At 44.8% G+C, this 26528-nt stretch overlaps 1 protein-coding gene across 5 annotated transcripts in view; it reads left to right on the forward strand.

The window, feature by feature from the left end:
* The window catches only part of PRKAG2 (protein kinase AMP-activated non-catalytic subunit gamma 2), a 348191-nt gene extending 327515 nt beyond the window's left edge, over positions 1–20676 (forward strand). For all 5 annotated transcript variants that reach the window (XM_069729758.1, XM_069729759.1, XM_069729760.1 and 2 more), the window contains 10 exons: positions 2709–2790; positions 4880–4938; positions 5141–5186; positions 5555–5609; positions 5937–6063; positions 9028–9193; positions 12050–12087; positions 15052–15198; positions 18050–18143; positions 19639–20676. In XM_069729758.1, the coding sequence (XP_069585859.1) occupies positions 2709–2790; positions 4880–4938; positions 5141–5186; positions 5555–5609; positions 5937–6063; positions 9028–9193; positions 12050–12087; positions 15052–15198; positions 18050–18143; positions 19639–19670 (846 nt within the window). In that variant the 3' untranslated portion in view covers positions 19671–20676. The remainder of the gene's footprint in view (positions 1–2708; positions 2791–4879; positions 4939–5140; positions 5187–5554; positions 5610–5936; positions 6064–9027; positions 9194–12049; positions 12088–15051; positions 15199–18049; positions 18144–19638) is intronic.
* Positions 20677–26528: the final 5852 nt, after the last annotated feature.

Genomic DNA, 26528 nt, shown 5'->3' on the forward strand with positions numbered 1-26528 from the left:
ATGAACTCAACACAGACCTTTATGTAATAATTCCGATGTTATGAGTCGGTCCTGTCTGCAGAAGGAATGTTCGGTATCCCACAAATAGTAGAAATGTGGCTGGATAAGAGCACTTTTTTTTTCTTCTTGTGGTTAAATGTCAGCATCAGACATAATATAAACTTTGACCCATAAACCGACCAAAACACAGGAATTAATAAAAGAGAAAATACAAAGCTGCCTTGGAGAGAATGCAGCGCCCCGGCCTGCAGCTTACAGTCTGCACACGGCTTTGAAGAATTATTAAAATCCAGCAAAGGGAATTCCGTTCCTTGAAGACTTAGTCTGCATCCTTCCTGTTATTCTTTATAGAGGAGAAACCCCTGACCAGTATAATCGTTTCATGTACAGAACAAACCAGTCTTAAAGGAATAATTGGTACTAATTACAGTCCACTTAACTGGTCAGAACTGCAGTACCTCCATACTTGGCGTCATACAGCCTAGAGGTGGTCTTATTACCTGGCGCCGATACTTTACCGCACTGACTGTTGCTATTGATCGGCCAGTCAGCATTGTTAGCCCAAGAGATTTGCTATTTTATATGAGAAGTCGATGCACGGAAAAACCTCAGAGCGATATAGTTTAGATGGAAATTGTTGATTTGTACGGGCCCTACTACTCGGACATTTCATTAAGTAGCAGAATGGAGGATGTAGGAGCTCTGCAAGGGGAAGCTAAATGTGGCATCTGACCATGCAAACACCGGGAGTCTATGGCACGAACGCAGAAGGCAAAAAGTGAGCATTTCACGGCCATACGGAAGTTCTCACTTTTGGAGCTGGCAATCTACTTGTAGAGGCTGCTGAGGGGTGCTACACATGCGCGGGGTGCTACACATCCGCCTACTATAGAGATGAATAGGATGCAGATGTGCAGTACCAAGTCCCGGCCATTACAAGTGGAGACCATCTCCACGAGCGAGTACTTCTGGCTGCCGCTGACACCGATAACAGCTGATCGGCGGGGGTGCCGGGTGTCTGATCCTGGCTGATCCCACATTGATGACACATTGATGGCCTATCCTTAGAATAGGCCATCAATGTAAAAGTAGTGGACAACCTCTTAAGCCCCAGCCTGGACATCCCACCTGAAAGTTGTGCTGGCTTTGGGTCTGCACTAGTTATCACTGAGGTCCATGAGATGACTGCCCACCTGGCCAATATCCTACTGGTGTGTACATGCTCTGCTACCACAGTGCTGAAATATACCTGTAAGGCTATGTGCACATGTTACGGATTATATGCGTTTTTGCAGTGAAAACGCAACCCGCGTCAGAATCGCATCGCGGAAAAATACGCAGCATGCTCTTTCTTTGTGCGAAATAGTGGTGATTCCGCACACATAGGAATGCATTGATCCGCTTCCCACATGGGACTATGCCCACCATGTGCAAAGTAAGCGGATCGTGTGCGGACAGTACCCAGGGTGGAGGAGAGGAGACTCTCCTCAGGCCCTTAAAATTAAAAAAGTTATATACTCACCTTCTGACATCCCTCAGATCCAGGCCTTAGCGATGCTCCCGTTCCCAGTAATGCCTTGCAACAATGACCTGTGATAACGTAGCGGTCTCGCGTGATGCTACATCATTTGGGGTCATTGTCGCGAGGCATCACTGGGAACGGGAGTTGCTGGGAGCATCGCGAGGATCGGGAAGGCTGCGGGGGCCGCCGGAAGGTGAGAATATCACGATTTTTTTTTTTTTAATTTAATGTTAATAATTAAAAAAAACTTTTTACTATTGATGCTGCATAGGCCGCATCAATAGTAAAAAGTTGGTCACACTTGTCAATCACTATGTTTGACAAATGTGACCAACCTCTCAATCAGTTTTCCAAGCAATGCTACAGATCGCTTGGAAAACTCAAGCATTCTGCAAGCTAATTACGCTTGCAAAACCCTAGTGTTTAGCGGGAATACGCATGCCAATTCCGCATTTGTATTTCCCACAGCAGGGAGTTGCAGAATTGCTGCAGAAATTTCCACGGCAATTCTGCAACGTGTGCACTTGGCCTAAGTTCTCCTAAGAACGTGCCGATGTCTATAAGGAGATGAGGTTTCTGGCCTTACTGTTGGGGAAAGACTAATGATGGACCTAAATGTCGGGGATGCCATGTTCTACACCTTTAATTTTTACATTGGTAGAGTTTACATTTACACTGTGATATGACAGTTGTCACACTGGTATAGGCGCCTGCTTCTAAGGAGCCAGATATAAGGCAGAGCGCTAACTGCAGCACCTTGTGTACCAAAGAACCTCTGAGCCCTAGGACTGTAATCTGGGTTCTCATAAGTGATGGAATACGAGGCGGTGGGGGCCAGTGATTATTATCAGCGTCGCTTGTTACATGCCAGGTTTCCGAATGGTCCTGCTGTGCCTTCTGTATAAAGGATTGTCGCATAACTGAGCCCCGATGGAAACCATAGTATTCAGTTATGCAACTATTCCGCTTTGGACATGAATTTCATTGATCTGTTCCTTTTAAAAATGGAACAATTCCCGTGTGCAGACGTAAACCCGGCCTAAGAGAAATGCAAGAATATAACATATATATATATATATATTGGACATAAATTCAGTTTGTCTCCCTAAAACATGAAACAGATTTCTTGACCTTGGGTATAAACCCAACCTAAACCTAAGCTCACGTGTGTTTCTCCCCTCTGCAGGTAAAGAAGGCCTTTTTCGCGCTGGTAGCTAATGGCGTAAGGGCTGCGCCATTATGGGAAACAAAAAACCAGAGTTTTGTAGGTGAGCGCCACACTACATTCCCATTTGGCAGTAATTCTGATCCCTTTTGTTGTGTGTGGTTTTTTTTTTTTTTTTGGGGGGGGGGGGTTTTATGAACCTGTTATGGCGAGGGGACAGAGGTTTTCTGAAACCAGGAAACTGTTCTTACTGACGTTTTCTAGAACACAGTGAAATCTTACTAATTTTCTACTTCTGGCTGCCAATAGAATAAAAGGGGCTTCTAAGTACTTTTGCGGGTGGTCCTGCAGCAGCTATCTTTCTTTGGCATGCTGTGGGGCTGACTTCTGTAGTGATATCGGTTTTGGAGACTGCTGCCCCCTGTGCTGGGACCCCCGTTATCACACAGCCCTTTTCCTTATGCCTGTTTAGGGCATGTTCAGCGCCTCGGAGGTCTTCTGCACCTGAGCCCCTCGGCTGACTATAGACTAGAGATGTGGTCAGTTTCCTTCAGCAATAGCTACAATGAACAAGAAGAAACCATGCAGCCCCCCCAATAAGCAAAATGGTGGGCAGAGATCCCAGGAAGAAGCCCACCCTACATCAGTCTGCAATATTACCCAGCTTTGACTATATACTGTACATTGACATGTCCCACCTCTTTGGGGGAAAAAAAAACCTCTTACCCAGAGTTTGGCGTACCGTCAGTGCACTGCATGCTGCGCTGGTAGCATAGCTATTTGTGTAGCATGGCCATTCTTATGCACTGTGCATTAGTGCCTACCCTACAGAAATGGCCGTCGCACCGAGCTACTATGGGACAGTGCAGCATTTAGCTTGGGTATTGTGCGGTTCACACAGAGCCAGCGCCATCTTACAAGACCACTTTTCCATCCAGTTGGGCCTTGAGTCGATGCACAGGCTTCTCTGTAATGGCAGCAGAGAACAGTAAAGAATATCAAGCTGCTTAATGAATGAATTGATCTGGTTGCTCCAGTCTGGGGAAAAACAGGAAGACGTCTTTAAGAATAGTTACTGTTTAATTGGACTGTATAGAAAGTCAGCCTGCGAGACCTCATTTCACACACTGCTGCACATCTGCGGGAAGTGTAAGGTTCTGCTATGGAGATGGGTTACATGCGGTTCTCCTCCAGCGATCTGAAATAGGATTGGAGAGCTCCTTGGAAAAAGATGCGAAGACGTCTATATAAAGATCTCTTCAGCAAAGACCAAGACTGTCCGTAGGCATGGAGGTAGTCGTGTGTTACCTCAGCGCGTGCCCTAACCCCGCTGCCTTACTGATGGCTAGCAGTGTCCAGCCCCATGCGTTAGGTCACCAGCTTAAAGCTACACTCCACTGTACTCTACTGTGAAGGGGTTAAACAAAAAAGCGCATTCAGATCCTTTCCTCCGCCACCTCCAATTTTCTGATTGGGTCCCCTTTCTTCGGTTGTCTTCTTTCGGAGCCTCTGCTGCTGCCATTCTTTATTAGGCCCCATGTCATCACGTGGGGTGTGACAGAAAATTAACTTCCCTAACGTGTCATGCCCTACATGACACCATGGGACCCAGTGACTAACTGCAGCATTGGAGGCCTGCAAAGACAGGTGCCAGTCAGAGTACCAGCGACAGGAGAAATACAGGGAAGGCTAAGGAGAATGATGTTCCTTTTCCTGGGTCTAAAGAAACCACAAAATACCAACTGGTGTACCTTTTTTTTTTTTTTTTTTTTTTTTTTTACACACCCTTCTTATTCTAGCAAATCTAAATTTTGGTGACAAAATTTCTAACATTTAATTCCCTCATCTCTAGGACATGGAGGTGACTAGGACAACTGGTCATCTCATGTCCTATTGCATGGACAGTTTTGACCGGTGTAGAGATCCATTGCATTAGAAGATCTATTATACAATTTTTGCACGTATGTCAGATACTCGCTTTTATAATTTATATAAAATTAGTACTTTTAACACCAATATAACCTTTATATGAAGGAACACATACACAATAACCCAGGATATGGTTCAGTACCCTGCCTCCAGCTCTGTACTACAAGAACAGGGCCTCCGCCAGTCTGCAGAAAACACATTACCTGGAGATGTCGCACGTGGACTTAGTAGATTTCGCCTAATCCTGTTGTGCTTTATTTCAGGAATGTTAACTATTACAGATTTCATCAATATATTGCATCGATACTACAAGTCTCCAATGGTAAGTACCGTCACTTACACTACGTAGTGCCACCGCCAATCCATGTAATTTCCTCTCACCTGTACCTATATCGCCCACTGCGACTGAGGCACAAGGGGACGACATGCTGAGGATTATTACTGGCGGTGAACACCCCGGTAGAATATGTTGGTGCTGTATAAATAATGGATTATTAAATAATCTGATCTTCTTCTTACCCTAGGTACAAATATATGAATTGGAGGAGCACAAGATTGAGACCTGGAGGGGTAAGAACCATTACCTTATCATAAGTTTTAATTTCCACAGTTGCCTTGGGAAATTTAGTCTGGTAATATATATACAGTATTTTCTTTGGGTTTTAAAGCTGATAAAGTTGACAATCCAGATTAGCATTTCCTTTACACTGCATTAATTAACACATTTGGTTAGTGCAACTGCTGCTACTTCAAAGTGTCTAAGACGACGAGACTTCCGATTAGTAATGTGCGAAGTCTGGATTTATTCACAATCTGGTAGAAGTCTGGTCGTGACTCTATGTATGTATGTATGTATGTATGTATGTATGTATGTGTTTTGTTTTTTTTTTTTAATTCTGAAATTATTTCTTAATTTTTTTTAAACTATTTTTCTACAGAATTGTATTTGCAAGAAACCTTCAAGCCTTTGGTGAATATAACTCCAGATGCAAGGTAGCCACTCTTTTTTTTTTTTTTTTTTTTTTTTTTTTTTTTTTATAAATATCCCCAAATAATGGTTAAATATGTAGTCTATTGTGTTTTTATTACTCTTACAAATGGCCCAATTGAGGTCCTAACCTTTTTAATAAAAAAAAATCCATTTTGTCCAACTGGGAAGAAATAAAAATATATCAGTGTTCCTACCGGCTCAGGCGGAACATGACCGCTGCGATTCCTTGTTTACACACTGCATAGAGCTGTGTAATTGTTAGTATGTTCTCTATCCCTTAACGCTGCACGTTGCCTGTGATGTAATGTCCGTGTTTCTTTCCCACGCAGCCTATACGATGCAGTGTATTCACTCATCAAGAACAAAATCCACAGATTACCAGTAATCGACCCAGTCAGCGGGAATGCACTTTATATACTTACCCACAAGCGAATCCTCAAGTTTCTTCAGCTTTTTGTAAGTAAAGCAGAAACCTTCCTCTCCTTTTGCTACTGTCTATTTATAAGTGGGAACCATCTGCGGTGATGGCTGGAGACGTCATCAGTCTGGACACATGGCTTTAGCTCAGCTGGAAGTCTCCCTGCGCTCTCAGACTTGGTGATAAATGCCCTGGGAATCCACTGCAACTCCAGAAAAAGTTTGGGCACACGTGAATATGAAATGATCTCTAAAAGGCCTAAAGTTAGAGATGACATATTTCTTTGTATCTTCGGCAAAAAAAATATAAATAAATTTTCATCTTTTACATTTAAAATTACAAATGGGAAAATGGGCTAAGGCAAAAGTTTAAGCACCATGTATGGTTAGTACCTAGTAGCACCCCCTTTTTTAAAGTATTTCAGCTTGTAAACTTTTTTTTTTTTTTAAACAAAGTCTTTCAACTCCTTGTTTTGAAGGATTTTCATCCATTCTTCCTTGGAAAATTCTCACGGTTCTGTGATGCTCCTGGGTCGTCTTGCATGCACTGCTATTTTGAGGTCTAGCCACAGATTTTCAATGTTCAGATCAGGGGACTGTGAGGGCCATTTGTAAAACCTTCATCTTCCTCCTTTTGAGGTCGTCTATTGTGGATTTTGATGTGTGTTTAGAATCATTATCCATTTGTAGAAGCCATGCTCTTTTCAACGTCAGCTTTTTTTTTTTTTTTGGCTCTATCCCGGACTGCGTGCCGACACTGCCTGCACGTGGAAGCTTGGCACACTCCAAGAGGGGTGTCTGTCAGCGGCCGGGACGGCGCCCCTACTATTTAGGAATTATTTCCATTTTCCTTGTTCTGGAACTTTTTTGGTGAATATGCCACATTTTATTGAATATTGAATTGTGCATAAACAGTATCTGCATATAACAAGGACCTTCCTCATTTGGGACCATCATTCCTACGTTATCTTCCTATGGAGAGATAATTTAATACTTATTTTAGGAGTCTGTGTCAGTCCATTGTACACTGACTCCTACTTCACCAAAATGGACTCTGACTCCGACTTCACAGCCCTGCTTCTGACGCTGATTGTTTCAAAGGAAATATGCCATCTCTAACTTTAGGCCTTTTAGAGGTAATTTGATCTTAAACTTGGTTAACTACTCACAATATCAGTCATTTTAACCAGGGGTGCCCAGACTTTTAGATGCCACTGTAACTACTTGTATATTCCTAGCGAAGTGTATTCAACAAAGTGACAACTTTTACCCAGGTAATTCACTGTAAGGCTACTTTCACACTAGCGTTTTTGCAGTACGTCGCAATGCGTCGTTTATGGCAAAAAACGCATCCTGCAAAGTTGTTTGCAGGATGCGTTTTTGCCCCATAGATTAACATTAGCGATGCATTGCGATGCAGTGCCACACGTCGCAACTGTCGTGCGACGGTTGCGCCGTGTTGTGGCGGACCGCCGGGAGCAAAAAACGTCAAATGTAACGTTTTTTTGCTGCCGACAAACCGCTTTTTCCGACCGTGCATGGGTGGCCGGAACACCGCCCCCACCTCCCCGCACCTCACAATGGGGCAGCGGATGCGCCGGAGAAATGCCTCCGTTGTGCAGCGCATCAAACGCTAGCGTCGGAATCTCGGCCCGACGCACTGCGACGGGGAGATTCCGACGCTAGTGTGAAAGTAGCCTTACCTGTATTACTGCCCAGAGCTGCATTTTATAATTCTGCCAGTGCGATTAGAAACAACGTGTTTGTTTAAAGGGCTCTCTAACTGTTGGCTTGGCTCGTAACAATGTAGGAGGAAAAAGGTTTTCAGGATCATGAATATTGTGACATCCTATATGACCTCATCCTCCATAAATTATAAGCTATGCAATTGGCATTCTAACATGGCGTAATGTATTTGGCGCTGGTGTGATAAGTCCTAACTCTTATGTGCCATGCTATCTGGAAGATTTGAAATTTTTCATGAGCACTTTATTTTCTCCTCTTATCATTTTGATATATCAGAATCCATCCTCTGTTTTTGTTTCGTGTTGCGTGTATTTTTAATTTTATTTTTTATAATTTTGTTTCAGCTGTCAAAACATGGGGGACATTTAAAGATGCAATCAAGTGATTATTACTTTTTCACCAAACCTGTTTATCTCCCACACTTTGCACTGTACTTTTATATACAGCAGATTTCCTTTTAAGCCCCCATCTTGAGACACACACACACACACACACACACACACACACACACACACACACACACACACACACACACACACACACACACACACACACACACACACACACACACACACACACACACACACACCTAGTGGCATCTCTGCCTGATGTGGAGACATACTGATTGTCCTAAGTAAGATAATTGATTAGAATGCGCTTTAATTTCCTTCATTATGTCTGTGAAACAGGGGATGTATAATCATAATCAGTAACTGCAATAGGAGTTTGTTTTAATGAGAAGAAATCCTAAACACCAACCCACATTGGTAACTGTTACTTAACAAGTAATGATATAGTAATGTTCGTACCATTACTCATTCACCTAAGTGGACAGTTATTTAAATTAATACGGTAAGTGTACTTGGCATTAAATATTGGAGTATGCATAGTTGACCTTTTTATTGTCCTGAGCGATGATATTGAGGACTACATTTACAGGGGCTCTTGTGTTGCATGTGTCCTTCTCAAAGGCCAGTAATGCTCACAAAAAGGCATACTCCTAATAAACTAACCTGCCTTGGTGAGAGTTTAGTCAGATAAATGAATCTCCAAAAAGTTGGCTATGAATTTGTCAGAGATAAATTTACTAATGTGGAATACATTTTTGCAGTTGTGCTCTTAAACTCCTGCACCTTACTCTTTAGGGTTCTCTCCAATGCCCTGTCTTCTTTCTTAACATCGAGATATAATTTCTCTTCCTCTTTTCATTCTTTGACACGTTTGATCTGTTAATGGGTAATTGGTTTCTCGTTACAGGTGTCAGAAATGCCAAAGCCTGCCTTCATGAAGAAAAACCTAGAGGAACTTGGGATAGGAACATACCACAACATTGCCTTCATACATCCCCACACTCCCATCATCAAAGCTTTGAATATATTTGTCGAACGACGAGTTTCTGCGTTGCCAGTTGTGGATGAGTCGGGTACGATCTCATTAGCATGTTCTCATTATTATACTATGGTCATTAATTGTAGGAGTCTCTTCTCATTTGTCATCCACTTTAGGTTTTGTAAATCGCCTCTCCCTGTTGGTGGTATAGTTTGCTACCATTCTGTTAGAAAAAAAAAATCTAACTGAATTGAAATTCGTTTTAAATATGGAAAGACTATATATATATATATATATATATATATATATTATATATATATATATATATATATATATATATATATATATATATACTCGAGTATAAGCCGAGATTTTCAGCCCAAATTTTTGGGCTGAAAGTGCCCCCCTCGGCTTATACTCGAGTCACGGTAGCGGTGGGGTCGGCGGGTGAGGGCGCTGAGGCATACTTACCTAGTCCCAGCGATCCTCGCGCTGTCCCTGCCGTCCCACGGGCTTCGGCGCTGCAGTTTCTTCCTCTCTTCAGCGGTCACGTGGGACCGCTCATTACAGAAATGAATAAGCGGCTCCACCTCCCATAGGGGCGGAGCCGCTTATTCATTTCTCTAATCAGCGGTGCCGGTGACCGCTGATAGAGAAAGAAGCTGCGGCACCGAAGACAGGAGGGGACAGCGTGAGGATCGCCAGGACTAGGTGAGTATGTTATATTCACCTGTCCACGTTCCAGCCGCCGGGCGCCGATCCATCTTCCCGGCCGGCGCCTCCATCTTCCCGGCGTCTCTGCTCTCTGACTGATCAGGCAGAGGGCGCGATGACGCATATAGTGTGCGCGGCGCCCTCTGCCTGATCAGTCAGAGCAGAGACGCCGGGACGATGGAGGCGCCGGAACGAGACGCCGGGAGCTGCAATCAAGGGAGGTGAGTATGTGTTTTTTTTTCTTTATTGCGGCAGCGGCGGCACAAATTTATGTGGAACATCTATGGGGCACAGTGAACGGTGCAGAGCACCGTATATGGCACAGCACAGCTATGGGGCACAGTGAACGGTGCAGAGCACCGTATATGGCACAGCACAGCTATGGGGCACAGTGAACGGTGCAGAGCACCGTATATGGCACAGCACAGCTATGGGGCACAGTGAACGGTGCAGAGCACCGTATATGGCACAGCACAGCTATGGGGCACAGTGAACGGTGCAGAGCACCGTATATGGCACAGCTATGGGGCACAGTGAACGGTGCAGAGCACCGTATATGGCACAGCACAGCTATGGGGCACAGTGAACGGTGCAGAGCACCGTATATGGCACAGCACAGCTATGGGGCACAGTGAACGGTGCAGAGCACCGTATATGGCACAGCACAGCTATGGGGCACAGTGAACGGTGCAGAGCACCGTATATGGCACAGCACATCTATGGGGCACAGTGAACGGTGCAGAGCACCGTATATGGCACAGCACAGCTATGGGGCACAGTGAACGGTGCAGAGCACCGTATATGGCACAGCTATGGGGCACAGTGAACGGTGCAGAGCACCGTATATGGCACAGCTATGGGGCACAATGAACGGTGCAGAGCACCGTATATGGCACAGCTATGGGGCACAGTGAACGGTGCAGAGCACCGTATATGGCACAGCTATGGGGCACAGTGAACGGTGCAGAGCACCGTATATGGCACATCTATGGGGCACAATGAACGGTGCAGAGCACCGCATATGGCACAGCTATGGGGCACAGTGAACGGTGCAGAGCACCGTATATGGCACATCTATGGGGCACAATGAACGGTGCAGAGCACTATATGGTTCACACCTATGGGGAAATATGAACGGTGCAGAGCACTATATGGCACAGCTATGGGGAAATAATGATCTATTTTTATTTTTGAAATTCACCGGTAAATGCTGCATTTCCACCCTAGGCTTATACTCGAGTCAATAAGTTTTCCCAGTTTTTTGTGGCAAAATTAGGGGGGTCGGCTTATACTCGGGTCGGCTTATACTCGAGTATATACGGTGTATATATATATATATATATATATATATATATATATATATATATATATATATATATATATATATATATATATATATATATATATATTTTATTTTTTTTTTATTTTTTTTTAAATATCCTTTTTTAGACTTTGGTAATTAGTGCTTGTGGTGACAGGTCCAATGCCTGAGGCTGCATTGCTGGTCCGTGAAGTCATCATCATTCACATCGATGTGCAATATTGATACAAGACATACCAAGGCCACATACCCAGCAAAACAGATTCCTGATTTTGAGCGTTTTGTGCAGTTATACGGTGTTCACATCTTTGCTTGTATTTCAGCCTATAACGGGGAAGAATGGGTTAATCCTGCGCTGCCTGGACCAGAGAGCTGTTAAATACATGTTGAATGTTTCTGCCTCGTTATAGGGACAGAAAACTGACAATGATGGCAGTGTAGTGCCATCACATGATGAATATGACTCTCTCATGTTTCCATCATTTTACCTGCTTTTTAAACAGAAATTGAGATGCCTTAGTTGTCATTGATTCTCAGTACAGCTTTTTTATTAGATATTTCTGCAGTATTAAATCTGTCAGGTGTTTGAAAATCATTTTCCTCCTTCCCAAAGGTCTTACTTTTCATTTCTAACAATAAGGCCTGATCACACTTTGGATTTGGCACTTCCCCCTGAAATAATAGCCTCATAGATTTCCGTGAAGTTATGTTCGGGTCAGGGGTCCCGTGGCCGAGCCAGACTTTAAGTTCTGGATGTTCAACTTACACATAAAACAGTAATTATGGCCCAGTCTGTACAGGACCAAACAGAATAGTAACAATGCGAACACTGAGTCAATCTTCATAATATTGTTCAGCGAGACATGTTAGACTTGCCTCTATAACCATTTTTTTTTTTTCTTTTCTTCATTTCAGGTAAAGTAGTGGATATTTATTCCAAATTTGATGTCATTGTAAGTATACACTGCTTCATATATATTATATTATAATTTTTTTTCACATTTCTGCTTCTGTAGTCAGGCTTACTCTTATACTTTGCTGGGATAATGTACTTTCCTATACACTGTAGGCTCAGTCCTTACTTTTCTCACTCACTTTTCTCATTTATGAATCCTGCTGGATAGCGCCCTAAGTTGGGCTAACGTCTTAGGGTATGTTCACACGTTCCTGATTTCCATCCTTTTTTTTTCAGGACTGTTTTTTAAAAAAACTGCAGCTCTTGGCAGAAAACGCAGGTCCTTTTTTGGGTCCTTTTTTGGTCCTTTTTTGATGCGTTTTTTGATGCATTTTTTGATGCAGTTTTCTAGCCAGAGTCTGTGTGTTTTCTAGGAATTTTTTTAGGGTTAAAATGGCTGAAAATACCCTACCCCTACCCCTAACCCTAACCCTACCCCTAACCCTACCCCTAACCCTAACCCTAACCCTACCCCTAACCCTACCCCTAACTCTATTCTAACCTTTGTGAAAAAAAAAAAAAAAAAAAATTCTTTATTTTTTTTATTGTCCCTACCTATGGGGGTGACAAAGGGGGGGGGGTGTCATTTACTATTTTTTTTATTTTGATCACTGAGATAGGTTATATCTCAGTGATCAAAATGCACTTTGTAACGAATCTGCTGGCCGGCAGATTCGGCGGGCGCACTGCGCATGCGCCCGCCATTTTGCAAGATGGCGGCGCCCAGGGAGAAGACGGCCGGACGGACACCGGGAGGCCGGGTAAGTATAAGGGGGGGAGATTAGGGCACGGGGGGGGGGCATCGGAGCACGGGGGGGTGACATCGGAGCACGGGGGAGGGGCATCGGAGCATGGGGGGGTGGGATCGGGGCAGCCACACTCCACCCACGCACTTCCGCCCGCTTCCCCGCACTTCCTGCTGCAGCGGTTCTGCACCACGAACCGCAATAAGACCCGCAGATCTATTTTTGATCTGCGGGTTTTACTGCGGGTTTGACCTCACAATGGAGGTCTATGGGTGCAGAACCGCTGCTGTTTTACAAAAAGAAGTGACATGGTACTTCTTTTTTACCGCAGCTAATCAGTGCGGTTTTTTTTTTTTTCAATTCAGGACCATGTGCACAGTGGGTCCTGTTTTCCATAGGGTACAGTGTACTGTACCCTGCATGGAAAACAGCCGCGGAACCGCAGCGGCAAAACCGCTGCGTTTCCGCGGTAAAAAACGCACTGTGTGAACATGGCCTTAAAGTGACACTTCTGGAAACTCTCCCTTTTACGTCCAGTGCATGGTCTGGGGGCTTTGCCTGGCAGTGCAGTGTTAATTGTCACTGCCTTATAGGAATCCATATACTGTTATTTGAGGTAATCTTATTCAAGTAGTAGAATTGTTAGTGGGGATGGCCCCTACTTGGACAACCCCCTTCTTAAATGCCGAGTCCCCCCCAAGTAAAATAAGAGCAGCTTAAACCCTGCACTTGCGGTGTCAGCACTGGGCCTCTTGGCGCTCGCAGGACTGGCTGCAGCGCTTACGTGACACAGCAGTCAGCGGCCGCTGATCATCCATATTCTGTCAGAGTGGAATTTCACTCCTATAAAATGGTAAAGGCTGCAGGCAGTCGGTGACCACTGGCTGCAGCGGTCACGTAACAAGACGTGTGTCCGCTCACGTCCATATTGGGCCAATATCATGGCTACTGCTGCCCGGCGATCATGCCCCTGTCCCAGTAGGTATCGGAAGACGTGACGTCCCCGGCCCTGCTCGCCTCCTGATATGGATGTACGTAGTGCTGGAGTAACCATGTACATTCCCAGCATCACCACCACACGGTAAACACACAACACGGTGCCCATTGTAACTGGTGGGCTTTCCATGGAAGTTAACAATGGCGCTGGGACTCCAGAGGCCAAACGATATCTTAAACTTGGGCTGAAAGGTGGCAGATGAGGTTTAACAATGATAAATGTAAGGTTATACACATGGGAAGAAGGAATCAATATCACCATTACACACTGAACGGGAAACCACTGGGTAAATCTGACAGGGAGAAGGACTTGGGGATCCTAGTTAATGATAAACTTACCTGGAGCAGCCAGTGCCAGGCAGCAGCTGCCAAGGCAAACAGGATCATGGGGTGCATTAAAAGAGGTCTGGATACACATGATGAGAGCATTATACTGCCTCTGTACAAATCCTTAGTTAGACCGCACATGGAGTACTGTGTCCAGTTTTGGGCACCGGTGCTCAGGAAGGATATAATGGAACTAGAGAGTACACAAAGGAGGGCAACAAAATTAATAAAGGGGATGGGAGAACTACAATACCCAGATAGATTAGCGAAATTAGGATTATTTAGTCTAGAAAAAAGACGACTGAGGGGCGATCTAATAACCATGTATAAGTATATAAGGGGACAATACAAATATCTCGCTGAGGATCTGTTTATACCAAGGAAGGTGACGGGCACAAGGGGGCATTCTTTGCGTCTGGAGGAGAGAAGGTTTTTCCACCAACATAGAAGAGGATTCTTTACTGTTAGGGCAGTGAGAATCTGGAATTGCTTGCCTGAGGAGGTGGTGATGGCGAACTCAGTCGAGGGGTTCAAGAGAGGCCTGGATGTCTTCCTGGAGCAGAACAATATTGTATCATACAATTATTAGGTTCTGTAGAAGGACGTAGATCTGGGGATTTATTATGATGGAATATAGGCTGAACTGGATGGACAAATGTCTTTTTTTCGGCCTTACTTACTATGTTAATGTATACAGTGACGTAATTAAAGGGGAAGCGGAGCTCGGCCCGCAGCTGTCTGTCACTGCCATAGTGACTGTTGTGTATGATTACAGGGGGTCTGTGTTTGGAGGGTCTCCCACTGGTTCATGTGTGTTATGTACAATGGGCGTATTATACAGTCCTTTATAATTAATCGTACTTTTAATTGACGGATGCATGTTTCATTTTCAGAACCTTGCTGCTGAGAAAACCTATAACAACTTGGACATCACGGTGACACAGGCGCTGGAACACCGCTCACAGTATTTCGAGGGTGTAGTAAAATGCAATAAGCTAGAAACACTGGAGACTATAGTGGACCGAATAGTCAGAGCAGAGGTAAGGATTGCACCACTTGTCCTCATAGGGTTAATGGTGAAAGGTCTCCGAATATGTAAATGACAGCAAACCTTATACAGCTCTTCTGTCTGAAAGGGGGGGAAAGGGATTTTTGTTTGGCATCAGCAGGCTGGTTTGTCTTACTGCACAGTGAACGCCATAAATGCTATGGTGCACTGACATGGTTATCACCTCAAGCAACCTAAAATGAAGAAAGACCTTGTCTGAGGAACATCTAGGGAACATCCATAGGCGCTCAGAGAAAAAAAGCAGTCATACTTGGCAATACCTTGTCACTATACCAATATACAGCAGGATGCAGACAGACCCCAGTGATGTAAAGTGGAGGTTGCGGTGCAGAATTCCGACGGACAACCGCTCACACACCTGACATCTATGGAGGGCAGCTCCTTAGGGTTATAAATGTGCATAGATAAAGCCTGTATAAGGTGCTAACAAGATGGATACATGTAGTGACCATGCCGGATAAAAGCCTATTGGTTACTACCATACTACTGTGCCGTATGTCAGGTAGATGCCGGTCCAACCTCCAGGGCCCACACTTTATATCCGGAACAGGGGTTCACTGATTCTCCCATCATTCAAGCAAGTCCAAAACCACCAGTGAGTGGTGACAGCGCGAGTGCAAATCTGTCCATTCATTGCTGCCGAGCCAAAGCTCTGTAGCCGAAACTCCCACCGCAATCACTGGAGAGAGTCGGCACATGCGCGACCACCTCTCCACTCACTGGTGGTTTGACGTCAGCCAGGGATAAGGGAACCACAGTCTGGAGATGAAGGCGTGGAATCCTATGAATATGCCCACAGCAAGGGATCAGGGAACCCCTGATCAGGAGATGAAGGCGTGGGATCCTATGAATATGCCCACGGCAAGGGATCAGGGAACCCCTGATCAGGAGATGAAGGCTTGGGATCCTATGAATATGCCCACGGCAAGGGATCAGGGAACCCCTGATCTGGAGGTGTGGGATCCTATGAGTATGCCCAGAAAAAGGGATCAGGGAATCCTGGATCTGGAGATGGAGGCGTAGGGTTCTATGAATATTCTTTTATGCCTCTTGTGAGGCAAAACCTCTTAAGTTATTTTTAACTACATGATTTGTATCTCAACATTACGCATTTGAAAGGGACTGTCAGCACAGGATGACTGTTCAAACCAAGTCCCACTGCTCGGGGCTTCATGGCGGGGTCGAAAATCGATATACACCTTCCCACCTGCTTGTTTTCCCTCAATTTCCCCCACCCCCTTATTTTATTGCCAGCTCTGGCTTCATCAAGCCAGAGAATGGTGGAGAAAAAAAACAAACTTATTCTGCAAAAGACAAAGCCTCATGTGGCTACTTAAGTGGAAAACTAAGTTCTGAATTTTCAAATAGGGCTGTCTAATAACCAACTTCTGGCTGTCTCATGTAAATACTTGGCATCCTTCTGTCACAGCCAATGCATAGATTAAGGGCTGGATAAGTGTCTCATTTTAATGGCTAGGTAAGCGCCTTTCTGGGTCATAGCCAGTAAATAGATGGAGATTCGGCAGTTATGGAAAAGAGCCAGTCAGCCAGCCCCCTTCAAACAGCAATTTTATTATTATTTATTTATATAGCACCATTAACTCCATGGTGCTGTACATGTAAAAAGGGGTTACATACAGGGTTATAGATATCATTAACAGTAAACAAATTTACAGTGACAGACTGGTACAGAGGGGAGAGAACCCTGTCCTTGCGGACTTACATTCTTCAGAATAATGGGGAAGAGACAGAAGGTTGGTGTGCTGCAGCACTGTTGGTGAGGCGGCAGCTCGGGTGGTTGGTGAGGCGGCAGCTCGGGTGGTTGGTGAGGCGGCAGCTCGGGTGGTTGGTGAGGCGGCAGCTCGGGTGGTTGGTGAGGCGGCAGCTCGGGTGGTTGGTGAGGCGGCAGCTCGGGTGGTTGGTGAGGCGGCAGCTCGGGTGGTTGGTGAGGCGGCAGCTCGGGTGGTTGGTGAGGCGGCAGCTCGGGTGGTTGGTGAGGCGGCAGCTCGGGTGGTTGGTGAGGCGGCAGCTCGGGTGGTTGGTGAGGCGGCAGCTCGGGTGGTTGGTGAGGCGGCAGCTCGGGTGGTTGGTGAGGCGGCAGCTCGGGTGGTCGGTGACATGGCGGGAGAATGGTTATTGCAGGCTGTAAGCTTTCCTGAAGAGATGGGTTTTCAGGTTCCGTCTGAAGGATCCGAGGGTGGTGGATAATCAGACCTGTTGAGGCATGGAATTCCAGAGGATGGGGGATATTCGGGAGAAATCTTGGAGGCGGTTGTGTGAGGAACGAATAAGTGTGGAGGAGAGTACGAGGTCTTGGGAGGATCGGAGATTACGTGAGGGAAGATATTGGGAGATTAGTTCAGAGATATAGGGAGGGGACAGGTTGTGGATGGCTTTGTATATCAGTGTTAGTAGTTTGAACTGTATTCGTTGAGGAATTGGGAGCCAGTGGAGGGAGAGGTGGATTAGCCGAGCAGCAGAGTTGATGACAGACTGGAGTGGTGCAAGAGAGTTAGCGAGGAGGCCGCAGAGGAGGATGTTGCAGTAATCGAGGTGGGAGATGAGGACATGCACAAGTTTTAGTAGATTGTGGGCTGAGGAAGGGACGGATCAAGCAATGAGCTTGTGACAATACAGGGATAGAAGAGGAGGCTCCCTTCAGTGACTGAACTGCCAGGATTGCAAGAGGGACGTTAAAGCTGGTGAAATCAAATAAATAAATTAGTAAATGTCAAAATGTTTTGTGCAATGTACAACTTCCAATACTAGAATAAACTTGTCATTACGGTGCGTGTGCTGAGCTGTTGTGACTTTTTTCCTAGGTGCACAGACTGGTGGTTGTGAATGAGGCACATAGCATTGTTGGCATTATCTCCCTCTCGGATATCCTACAGGCGCTGGTGTTGTCTCCTGCAGGTGGGTGAAATGCTTCTCCATTATTACACAAGCAAAGTAGTGTTTGTAAATTGCACAGACCTGATTGCACAGACTTAAGGTACCTTCACACTGAGCAACTTTACAGCGAGAACGACAACAATCCGTGACGTTGCAGTGTCCTGGATAGCGATCTCGTTGTGTTTGACATGCAGCAGCGATCAGGATCCCGCTGTGACATTGCTGGTCATAGATAGAAGTCCGGAACTTTACTTGGTCGTCAGGTTGGCGTGATTCGTCATGTGGGACAGCAAAAGCAACAATGCCAGAAATGTTTTACATGGAGCAAACAACCAGCGAGAACGATAAGTGAGTCGCTGTTACGTCACTGGATCGCTCCTGCATCGTTCTGGAGTTGCTGGTGTTTGACGTCTTTATAGCGACCTAAACAGCGACGCTGCAGCGATCGGCTCGTTGTCTATATCGCTGCAGCGTCGCTGAGTGTGACGGTACCTTAAGACTGCAGTAGAAGGCTCTAAAGATCTTGTGCCAGCTTCTGCAAGTTTTCAGTCTTGACATGGAACAATTAGGGTGCAACCCAGAATAAACATTTTAGTGTTTTTTTTTTTTGTTTTTTTTTAATCCTCAACCGTGCATGATGTTTGTTAGCGGCTGTGTTTGGTATTACAGCTTGGTCTTTGGTCTTTCTTTTGACTAAGAGAGGGCTGCAGGGAGCTACTACACTACAGCATGTACACAGCTATGCCTAGTAAATCATGAACGCAACACCATGTTCCAGACCCTTCAGCCGGCTACTCAGTGGGTGTTGGACTCGCACTAATCTCATTTTATTGACCTAACCCAAGTATATGTTCAAAAGTTTCTTTTTTTTCCATAACTCTGATGCTGTCTGAACATCAGGTTATTCTAGAGGTGTGGTCCTTGGGTAAGATGCTGGACGTTTTTGTCTAAAGGCCTTCTGCTATGTCTGACAAATGCACCCCTTAATAAATCAGGCGCCTCGTACTTAACCTGGCCCCCTCCATCAAGACCGGTGTGAAAAATGCCAGTCTTCATTAATTTGGTCCTAGGGGTAAACAAGACTTTTAATGATTGAAGACATCTTGAGTGAGACTGTCCCTCATCACTGTAAAATTGGTAACAAAGGAGGAGCAGACTTCCACCAATTTGCTCTATTTGGTGGTTGGCAGACGCACTTTCACAGTCTTATCTGGCCCTTTTGGGTGTATTGCCCACCAAATGGAAGGTCCAAGTGTAAATTTCGGTAATTGGGCGACTTTGTCTCCAACTACACACGGTGAAAATTCACAAAGTGTCCTTATAGGCTTCCACCACTTTGCTTATTCATTGGAGGAGTCTCTTAATTTCGGTTTTTCTCAGTTGTCTGGTTATGAGGAACCGCTTTGTGGTGGTGTTTTTTTTTTTTTTTTTTTTTTTTTTTTTTTTTTAAATTAATGGAAGATTTAAAGAGTTTGTTTAGTTATGTTATTTGCTTTTTATTTTTTTTCTCCTGTAGGTGCCAAAAGGAAGGAAAGTGAGGCGGATTGATCCACCCGAACCCATCATCACATTTTCTCAAAGACGAAAAAAAAAAACTTGAATGATGTTTTTGTGTCAAACTTTCACCTTGGAAATACGGACTACCATAGAGGGGCAGAGGATTCATATGGGGAAAGAGTAAAGCATTGGAGAGTAACGCACTGCTCGATGGCTTCCTTTTTGTAGCCATTTCTTAATGCTGCGCTGCCAGGAGGATATCCGATGGTTATACAGCAGAATATTCGGTTGTTGCCTGGTTGTTTTTTTTTTTTTTTTTTTAATACCTCTTTCGTTTGACATATCAAAATGGACGTCTCTACCTGCCCTCGACCTTCGAGGTTTTTCAGGCGTTTGGTGCGAAGGCACGGGCCTAAGCTAGTGTGCAGTGTATATATAATGCAGAAACGTCCCCTGAATGCTATGGATGTGTTGGTGTAAAAGTTCGCCTCTGTAACGAATATGAACGTCAATGAGAATTGTAAACCAGTGACTGTCGGAGACACTTGGAGCAAGGTGCCAAAGACCACCCTAGCACCAAAAGCAGTTACTACCCTCTCCACTGTCGCATTGCTGCCCCCTCTCCAAGCATCGGTTCCTGTGTGTATCAAATATATGTTTAGGTGTAAAAAAAAAAAATAAAAAAGCAACGTTCCCAAATGCCTGTAGGACCATAAAGAATGTTTTCCTACTTGTGTCCGGGCTGCAGCAATATACGTGTAGATCGCCTCGCTGTGTTCAATTTTCCCTGCTCATCTGAAGGCAAAGATACCTATACTGTAACCTACGTCAACTGACTGATCCTCCGCATCCCATCATTTCGGTGCAGATACAATGCCGCGTCCATCCTGCAATGATGTCCTTTCTAATAGTTAAATGTCCCACAGATGTACGAGACACTGAACAAAAAGTATACCTATCTTTATTTATTTTTTACATACAATTTAAAAAAAATTGCACCAAATCGGTGAATCCAAAAAAAGATTTCACCCTATCAATAAACGTTTGATTGTTTAAAGTGGCTGCACGTCGTTTTATCATTGGGGACATGCTCTGATTTTCTCTTGCAGCTTTACCTACAAAACTGGGATCCTCTACTGTAATGTATGTCGTTCTCAAGGGGAGGGGAAAAAAGTGCCAGAGAAACCCTATCTTTAAATATATTTTGTGTGTAAAAAAAAAAAAAAAATCATGTTTGTAAAAAAAAAAATTTTTTCTCTCCTTTATCCCATATGTTTTCCTATGGGTTGGCAAAGAATGTATGTGTATATTTAATTATACGGTCACTGAGAAGAAAGGTGATGGCATTCAGCTTGTAGATAACTTCACAATGAATCTGTTATGGAGGCTGCACATACTTTACCCAGGGCAATAAAAATAAAAAATTGCTTTGTTTATTGTAATCTCGATTTGTATAATCTTTGCACCCACTGTGGCTTAAAAAGAATGTATTTCATGTCCTTGGTATAATTTCCATTTTCTAAGGCCTCATTCAGACTGAATTTCTGGTCTGCATACGTGCATGAAACAAAGAATGGCTGGAAAAATCGGCTCTCCCATAAGAAAATCCACTGCACGGAGACTTGTTATGCCATGAGAGATTTGCAGAAGCAAACGTGAAACTCCAGTGTCAGATTCTTATGTTTAAAGCCATAACTTTTTATTATAAGAAATATATATGAAAAGTCGCAACTCCACATCCAAAAAAATCTTTAAAAAGTTGCAAAGATTAAGGACAGTCGCCTGAAATGTTTGCAAAACTTCTTAAAAAAATGTAGTTTTTGTGAAGTTGTTTTTTTTTAATTATTTAAAATATATATACAGTGTGTACGGAAAGTATTCAGACCAATTAAAATTTTTCACTTTGTTTCATTGCAGCCATTTGGTAAATTCAAAAAAAGTTCAGTTTTTTTTTTTTTCCCTCATCAATGTACACTGCCATTCTTCCTTGCAGATCCTCTCCATTTCCATCAGGTTGGATGGTGAATGTTGGTGGACAGCCATTTGCAGGTCTCTCCAGAGATGCTCAATTGGGTTTAGGTGAGGGCTCAAGAATGGTCACAGTTGTTCTGAAGCCACTCCTTTGTTATTTTAGCTGTGTGCTTAGGGTCATTGTCTTGTTGGAAGGTGAACCTTCGGCCAAGTCTGAGGCCCCGAGCACTCTGGAAGAAGTTTTCATCCAGGATATCTCTGTACTTAGCCGCATTCATGTTTCCTTCAATGACAACCAGTCACACTGTCCCTGCAGCTGAAAAACACTCCCATAGCATGATACTGCCACCACGTTTCACTGATGGGATTGTATTGGGCAGGTGATGAGCAGTGCCTGGTTTTCTCCACTCAGGAATTTGAGGCTGTATATTTGCTTCTTTTAAAAAAACAAAACGTCAACAACAGCCTCAACGAGAAAGGGGGGATCTGCCCTTCAAGGACAGTAAACCTTCAAGATAAAAAAAGGTGGCTCCTCTCTCCACATCAGTGGCTTCCTGTCCTTGACGGGGGATCATTCAGTCATCAGGAGCTGCTGGCACAGCGGCAGAAGAAAAGACAAGTTCCCAGACCTGGGCCGGTCGGTTGTGGCAGGGCATCGTCTCTGCTTTGGCTGGCGCCAGAGGTACTGGAAGCGCCGTGGGGGGCCTGATAAGGTCTCGGCCATCGGTCATGCGGCACAGTACTTAAGGATGGATCGCCAGCCAGGCAGGGGCGCTAGTACAGCTGTGAAGGCACAGCAGCCCTCTACAGCGCCAGCAGCATCAGAATCTGCAGCCACAGCAGCAGCATTGGAAGCCAGAGCAGCGACCCCTGACGCCAGTCTCACCAGGATGGAAGTTCTGGATGCTCCAGCGGATAGCACAGGTCACAAGATTCTAGGTCGATTCAGCGCAGCTCTACCAGGATGGAAAATTCCACGGTCCCTAAAGGAGACCTTTTGGATGATGTCCTGCCTCCTGTTCCGGTACCCTTTAATTTCCTCTGGTGAGTGAGCTACGAGATTGCCATTTTAATAATGCAAATCTATATCTTTATCCCACTCTCCTTTTCTATCTGGCCTTTCTGGTAGGAGCCCCTTAGAAAGTGTGCAGGGAAATTGAAACACAGCGCGGGCAGAATTTGGCTAACACATGGGTCAAAAGGTTATGCCAGGTGTGTATCAATGACACAGCAGCTACTGAGTCCCCTGACTTCTCTTCCACCTTAAGAATTCTCATCAGAGCTGAGGTTGAGAACTCATTAAAGTCCCAGTCCCTCTCAGGAACACCAAGAAGGGATAGGGCTGAAGTGTCTTCCTGATAGTCTATGGCATCGGACGAGGGGATCTGCGAGATAATTCAGACTCATCCTTGTCAGAATGTGACTCTGGTTGGGGTTATTGCTTCCCTTTGGAAGAGGTGGACAATTTAGTTAAAGCTGTAAGGTCTACTATGGGACTAGTCGACGAAAAAATCTTTCCAAGAGGTCATATTTGGCACAAAGAAACAGAGCTTTTTGTATGAATGAGAAATTGCTGAGTCTCAGTAAAAAAATGGGAGAAGCTGGATAGGAAAGGCCCCCTGCCATCCTCCTTGAAAAGGAAGTACCTCTTTGAGGAAGAGGCCACCACATCCTGGAATAAAGCTCCCAGATTGGATGTTGCAATATCAATGGCGTCAAGAAGTTCTTCCCTCCCCTTTGAGGACTCAGGGTTGTTGAAAGACCCTCTTGCTAGAAAGGTTGACTCCTTCCTTAATGCAACATGGGAGTCATCAGCAGGGGCGCCGAGTACAATCATTGCGGCAACCTGCACAACGAGGTTCCTCATGGTCTGAGCACAATAGAAGACCAGCTGGGAGGGAATTCATCCAATGACTCGATTCTGGCCACGCTCTCAGTAATAAGGGGAGCAGCAGCCTTTTTGGCAGATGTATCGGCCGACTGGCCACAAGATCTGCTGCATTATCTAATGCAGGCAGGACAGCAGTCTGGTTAAAAAGTTGCCATGGGGATGTTCAGGCAAAAGGAAAGCTATGCTCTCTCCCCTGTGAAGGTCAGTACTTATTCAGCTTTGGATGACCTCTTTACAAAAAGCGGCGGATAAGAAGAAAGGGTTCCCGAAACCTCCCTTTTCATCCTTCAGGCAGTCCTATCGGGGGGAAAAGGTACAACCGAAAAGGAACATCCACAGAACATAAGAGGTCGGAGGATAGACCGAAAAAGAGCAAGAGATTCCTCTTGTGTTTCTTCTCGAAATGATAGAAAGTCTTCCAAATGACTCTGCCCCAGGTAGGAGGAAGACTCTCCCTCTTCCTTCCAGCCTAGGAGAAAATAGCATCCAGTCCTTGGATCCTCAACCTGGTGGGGCAGGGTTGAAGCTGGAGTTCGGGAGACATCCCCCAAACAGGTTCATCATGACGGCCCTACGAGTGTCCGACTCAAAACAAAAAGCATTAGAGGAAGGATGTACCAGCAAAGAAGGAGTAAGCTTTTCTCCCGTTTCTAATAAAGAAGCCGGACGGCTCGTATAGAACGATTTTCAACCTAAAGGGTCTAAATAAATTCTTGAAGATTCCAAAATTCAAGATGGAATCAATAAAGTCGGCAATTCAACTGCTCTTTCTGGGTTGCTATATGGCAGTCTTAGACCTGAAGGGCGCGTATTACCATGTGCCAATACATGTAGCATTCCGGAAATATGTGAGTGGCGGTACCAATAGGGGGCACCTCCAGTACAAAGACCTTCACTTTTGGCCCGGCAGTGGCCCCTCGTGTATTCACAAAGTTAATAGTGGAAGGTATGGCCTACCTTAGGGAAAGAAACAGACTGGTCATCCCTTACCTGGACGGCTTCCTGATAGTAGGCCGTTCTTTCACTCACTGCCACAATCGAGTGAGAGACATAACCGCCATCTTAGAAGGCTTAGGGTGGTGTTTGAACCTAGAAAAATCAAGGTTGGACCCACAAAGGACACAAATCTTTCTAGGACTTTTGCTCGACTCTTGCCAGCAAGAGTGCCACCTGCCAGAGCAAAAGAAAGAAAAGTTACTCAGTCTGCTTTCCAGATCAATATGAGATCCAGTAATGTCCCTCAGAAGTGCTATGTCCCTCCTGGGCTCCCTGACCTCATGTATCCAGGCAGCGAAGTGGGCTCAGATCCACTCGAGAGTTATAGGGGTTTGTCTTGAAAAGCCAACGTTCCCTGCAGGGGTATCTGGAGGGTACACTGACTCTACCTCGGGAGGTTATACATTCGCTCCTACCTAAATCATAGGGGGGGTAAATGGTCCCACTTCATAATGTATGTTACCAAGCGGATTTTCAGCCTTGCGGAGAGAAACATTCTTTCACTATCTGCACTTCACATCAGGGGAACGGACACTGTAACAGCGGATTTTTTGAGCCGCAGGTCACTTCTGCAGGGCGTATTGTCCTTCAAAACAACAATATTCAGGCGTCTGGTAGACATGTGGGGGGTGGCTGGAAATCGACCTTTTTGCCACTGGCTATAACCGCAAAGTGGAGAGGTTCTGCTCCCTGAACCCAAGAGAAAATCCTCAGGTGATAGACACCTTTCGGATCAAATGGGACTTTACCCTGGCCTGCTTAAAGTAGTACCTAAGTTCCATAGGTCACAAGAGAGATGTCGCTACCTTCCTTCTGTCCTAACCCAAAGAATGATAGGGAAAGGAAATTCCATACCCTAGATGTTAGGAGATGCCTTCTTCATTATTTGTCAGCAACAAAACCTTGGATGAATGATAAACAGAGCTCTATCTCCTTCCAGGGTCTAGGAAGGGGATGGGAGTCTTGAATTGTTCCCTATCCAGATGGATAAGGGAAGCTATCGGATTGGCATATGTAGGTGCAGAAAGATCGGTCTCTAACGACCTGAGGGCCCACTCTACAAGAGTGATGGCAACGTCTTGAGCTGAAACACCAGACGTGTCCATAGGACAGATCTATAAGGCAGCTACGTGGTTGTCACCTTCCACCTTTTATAGCCACTATAGACTGGATCTTTCTGCCTCTCCTGATCTCACGTTTTGTGAAGAGGGTTCTACAGGCTGTGGTCTCTCCCTGATAGAGTAATTCTCTGTAATTCTCTTGTTGGTGCTGTCATGGGTGACAGGAAAACATGTATATTACTTACCGGTAATGTGTTTTTACGGAACCCATGACCGCCCCCTTATATTCCCTCCCGTTACTAAGCCATCACCTTCTTGTCAGTGGGTTATTGTATATACTTTACCAATTAAAGTGTGGTTAAGGATAATTTGTATAAATGTGTACACTAACTCGGAGGCCCTCTCAGCCTTTGTAATCCACTGATGCGGAGAGAGGAGCTGCCCATTTTATCTTGAAGGTTTCCAGTCTTTGAAGGTCGGATCCCCTCTCTCGCTGGTGCTGTCATTGGTTCCTTAAAAACACATTACTGGTAAGTAATATACGCGTTTCATCAGTGTTTGGTCTGTCAGTTTTTACCGTCTGTGTTTCATCAGTGATTTTCACACATGGAGATATACAGTAAGTTACAAACTTTCTCTTATGCCTAACTTTTCTCATGTCTGCTGTGTAACCATTTTTTTTTTAGTTCTTAGGATGTTACGTTGACAAATTTAGCAGTATGGTTGTCACTGTTGGATTGCTAAAAGCGCCGCCTGGTGGTTGGCGATCATAGCAAGTGAGCATTTCTGCTACATACAGGCGATCTGATCACCTGTATGTAGCAGAGCCGATCTAAGCAGTGCAGCTTCTAGTCTCTCATGGAGAGTATTGAAGCATGCAAAAAGTAAAAATCCGATAGAACACTTGTGGGGTGACATTAAAAATGCCGTTTCTCAGGCAAAGTCAACAAATGCCAAAAAATTGTGGGATGTAATCAAAGCATCCTGGGC

Source organism: Ranitomeya imitator, chromosome 6, assembly GCF_032444005.1.
Source record: "Ranitomeya imitator isolate aRanImi1 chromosome 6, aRanImi1.pri, whole genome shotgun sequence".
Classification (NCBI taxonomy): Eukaryota; Metazoa; Chordata; class Amphibia; order Anura; family Dendrobatidae; genus Ranitomeya; species Ranitomeya imitator.